Source organism: Galeopterus variegatus, unplaced genomic scaffold (genome assembly GCF_000696425.1).
Source record: "Galeopterus variegatus unplaced genomic scaffold, G_variegatus-3.0.2 Scaffold2977, whole genome shotgun sequence".
NCBI classification, from domain to species: Eukaryota; Metazoa; Chordata; class Mammalia; order Dermoptera; family Cynocephalidae; genus Galeopterus; species Galeopterus variegatus.
Window position 1 is genome coordinate 365749 of NW_007729088.1, and position 3925 is coordinate 369673.

Consider the following 3925-nt stretch of genomic DNA (forward strand, 5'->3'; position numbering starts at 1 on the left):
CTTAGATTTTCTTCATTTTTTTCCTTTCCTTTTCTTTCTTTCTTTTCTTTCTTTCTTTCTTTCTTTCTTTCTTTCTTTCTTTCTTTCTTTCTTTCTTTCTTTCTTTTCTCTCTCTCTCTCTCTCTCTCTCTCCTTTCTTCCTTCCTTCCTCCCTTCCTTCCTTCTGTCCGTCCATCCGTCCTTCTTTTCTTTTCTTTCTTTCTTTCATCTGCCTGAATTATTTGGAAGGGACTGTCGTCAGGATCAGAAATTATTTCTTCTGCTTGCTGTAGCCTGTTGCTTAAGCTCTCAGATGTGTCTTTTATGTCATTGAGTGAGTTCTGCTACATTCTTTTTTAAAGCATTAATCTCTTTGTAAATTTCCTCCCTCACATCCTGGATAGTTTTGCTCAGTGTGTTGTGTTGTCTAACTGTGTCTTCTTGTACCTCATTGGGTTTCCTTAAGATTTTTACTCAAAATTTGCCATTTCAAGGGCTTCCTGCTCTATGGGGTCTGGTATTTGAGAGTTACTGTATTCCTTTAGTGGACTCATATATTCTTGCTTTTTCATATTTCTAGTATCTCTATATTGATGTCTGGTCATCTGGTAGAGCAGTTGCTTCTTCTATTACTCTCCTTCCCTGGACTCCGTTGGTGACCCTACTTGTGTCAGTGTAGTCAAGTGGTTGGTGGTCTACCTGCACAGCAGCAGTGGCTACTGTGGATGCTTCTCTGGTAGCAGTCTGCCCTCATGGTGACAGTGGTTTTGGAGGTGGCTTTGGTGTCTGCTCATGTGGCAGTGGTGGCTTCAGCAGTGGTGGCCTGTTTGTATGACAGTGGTGGCTGCCTGGCAGCACTGGTGGTTGCAACAATTGCAACAGTGCTGGTGGCTGCAGCTGCCTCCCCTGTGTCTGCAGTATCCTTGGTAGCTGTGGGGTTAATTTGTGGCAGCAGTGATGGTGGCAGTGGTTGTAGCCACCTCCCTCACATCTTTGGAGTCCCTGGCTGCAGTGATGGCCACTCACAGTACTGCTGCTCTGTGGGGAGCTGCTCTGCAATGGGCAACAGTTTGGGGACCTGACATTGGCTCTTGCAACTGTTATGGTCATGGTGGTGACCTGTTTTTGATTTTCTTCTGCAGGATGAGCATGCTCTGGGCAGTTCTAGTCTGCCATCTTCCCAGATCTCCTTTATACTTAATTCTAAGCATAAAAAACTTTTTGTGGAGATCACACATTTAATGAAAGAAATGGTAGTTTTGCATGTCAGGATTACTCAGCTCCTAAGGGATGTACTGTATCCCTCTTCCTTCTGCTCACTTAAAGCCCAAACTCCTGCACACACACACACCCTTCAGTCAGTTCATCTTGGCTGGGTAAGAGGCCAGCTGAGCTGTGAAGGAACAACAGCCTCTTGCCCTTACATATCAAAGATACTTGTAATTTTAAAACGATTGTGTTAACAAATGAATTGGGAGGAATTTCATATTGTACAAAATGAAGTTCTGAAATGGGAGCATGGGAGCAACCTCAAAGAGGACTATCCATCACCTTGATGTGTCCGTGGCATCAGTTACCCCATCCCTTTCTGTCCCCATTTCTCCACAGTATTCTCTAAAAGTGCCAGGTGTTTTCATGGTCAGTCCCCCACACTGGCCCCTGCATCCTATCCAGGCTTGAGGAGGGCCCCAGGTGCAGCAGCCTGTGTCCTCTGTAAGTCAGGGCACTGTGTACCATGCTCTGTGACGTGCACCCTTTGTATCTGTGGGGACTTGTGCTCAGCTTTTAGTGAGACCTTACAAAGGTTTGTTTGTCCCTTCTGTCAAAGACCATCGAAGGTGGACTGGTGGCTCCACAAGGCTATTGCAGACCACAGCATCTCACATCTTCCTGACCCTAGCACGTAGCTTCCCATTTCTGGGTTACTTCATCTTTACTCAAGGACAGTTCTTCAGTTCATATTCTCTTCAGTTCTACAGTGAGCGTGGTCCACAGATCAGCAGCATCAGAAACCTCTGAGAACTGGCTAAAATGCAGAATGGCAGGCCCTGCCCCAGGCCATCTGAATCTGAGTTTGCCCAGGAATCTGTGCTGCTAACAAGTGCTCCCATTGACTTTTATGCATGTTAAAGTTCGAGATGCACTGCAGATAATTACCAGGTAATGAAAAGGTTTAAAACAGATGTGGCTTACTATCAGGAATTGTGATTCCATGTCTCTTCCGAATATAGATTTTCTGTAATTTTTTGGTACTTAAGTTCTGTATTATACAAATAGACCCTTGGGCTAGATTTTATAAGAATATATGAACTATAACATTTTTGTGGATATGTTTTATTTATACCAAGTAGTGCTTTAATTTCTCTTACTTGTTTCTAGTTCCTTGTCCTTTCTTTTTATATACACCCTCCCCTTAACCTGTGTTTTTATTTGCTATTTGTTTCTACTTGGTCACCATTATACCTATTTCAGGCCCGGGTTATTGTGGAGAGTGTTTTAGTGTTTAATGTCAATCCTCTCTCTCTCCCGCTTTTAATTAACCTCCTTGAACAGAACCCAATAGAAACTTCATTTTTTATTTTCTGGATGTTGTTTTGTTTTATTTAAACTGAAATACTAATGACTATTGCATTGCTTTATGATTCTATTGCCTAGATCACTCCTTCGCACTTCAGAAAGACTCAGGTCACTTTTCTTCTTTCCATTTACTGGCATCAGAAAATTGCCCTGTTTTCTGCAAGGCTGAGTAACTGTACACACACATAAAGTTGTAGGTGGCTAAAACCATTCATTCATTGAACTTGGGGTTGAAAAGATAAGTGTTAAGTCCTTTTCCTTCTACTTTCATATATATTTTTCTATTTTATTGTGTGTGCAGCCTGATTGAATACTATAAATTCTGACCTCTGAGGCCAGAATCAGCCAAAAACAGGCAAAGAAGGAAACCTATCGTTGTGAAGCGGGTGACCAAGGCTGTAGAACATTCAAGACCTAGGAAGGGACAGTGAGCAAGAGTTTCATCATTTCATCAGGGAGAGGTGACATTTTCTGAGGACTCACTGGTTTGGGCATTCATGCACATCAGAGAGAAGGTGCAGGAGAGAGGTGACCCAGGGACGTGAAGGGTCAGGAAACAAGACAGACCTCTCAGGAGACCTTGCTTTATCTGTAAATGCAGGAAGCCGTGTGGATAGATAGGGAAAACCACCACGAATCACCCTCTCTGGTTCAAAGTGGCTTTAGAACTGTGCCTGGACCATTAAGAAAAGGTCACACCATTCTGGTTACTGAATATATGTTCACCTGAAGGTCAGGCAGGTGATACACAGAACAGAGAGAGGGAGGTGGGAGTGTCCTTCCTGGTTATATGCCATGGGACTGCAGGGAGGGGCCTGCCATCACGGTTATAACAGGAGAAGGAAGATTAGAAACTTCTTACTTGGAAGTTGTGGAGAGATGAAAGCAGGGCCGCACTTAGACATATCCAGTGGGCCACCATCTTCTGCAGTCCTGCCAGGCCTAAGTCTCGTGTAAACATCAAAGGGGAATTTGTTTTTTTAAATATTTATTTAGCAGATTTAAAGTCCAGATTTAAAACAGTTGGTCTTGGTATCATTTTATAGACCATCCATGAGTGTTCTTACTCTTTATTATTTATCTGAGAATATGGCAAGAAGTAAAGATAGGTCCTTGATAATTTGACAGTAAATATTATCTCTTTTTGGTGTGTGCATGTGCGGATAACATCATATACATTTTAAGATCAATTTCATTTTAATTAAGAATCAAATAGGTTAAGAATAAAACACTAAGGGGCCGGCCCGGTGGCGCACTGGATAGTGCGCCGCTTGGGAAGCGTGGTGGCGCTCCCGCCCGAGGGTTCGGATCCCACATACAGACCGGTTCCCGCTCACTGGCTGAGCGAGGCGCGGGAGCAACACCGAGG

General features: G+C 43.4%; 1 protein-coding gene across 1 annotated transcript in view; it reads left to right on the forward strand.

Annotated features, from left to right (window-relative positions):
• Positions 1 to 731: 731 nt before the first annotated feature.
• Positions 732 to 3925, forward strand: part of LOC103599469 — a 31999-nt gene continuing 28805 nt past the window's right edge. Inside the window, exon 1 of the mRNA XM_008583608.1 lies at positions 732 to 1006. Within this exon, the coding sequence (XP_008581830.1) occupies positions 732 to 1006 (275 nt within the window). The remainder of the gene's footprint in view (positions 1007 to 3925) is intronic.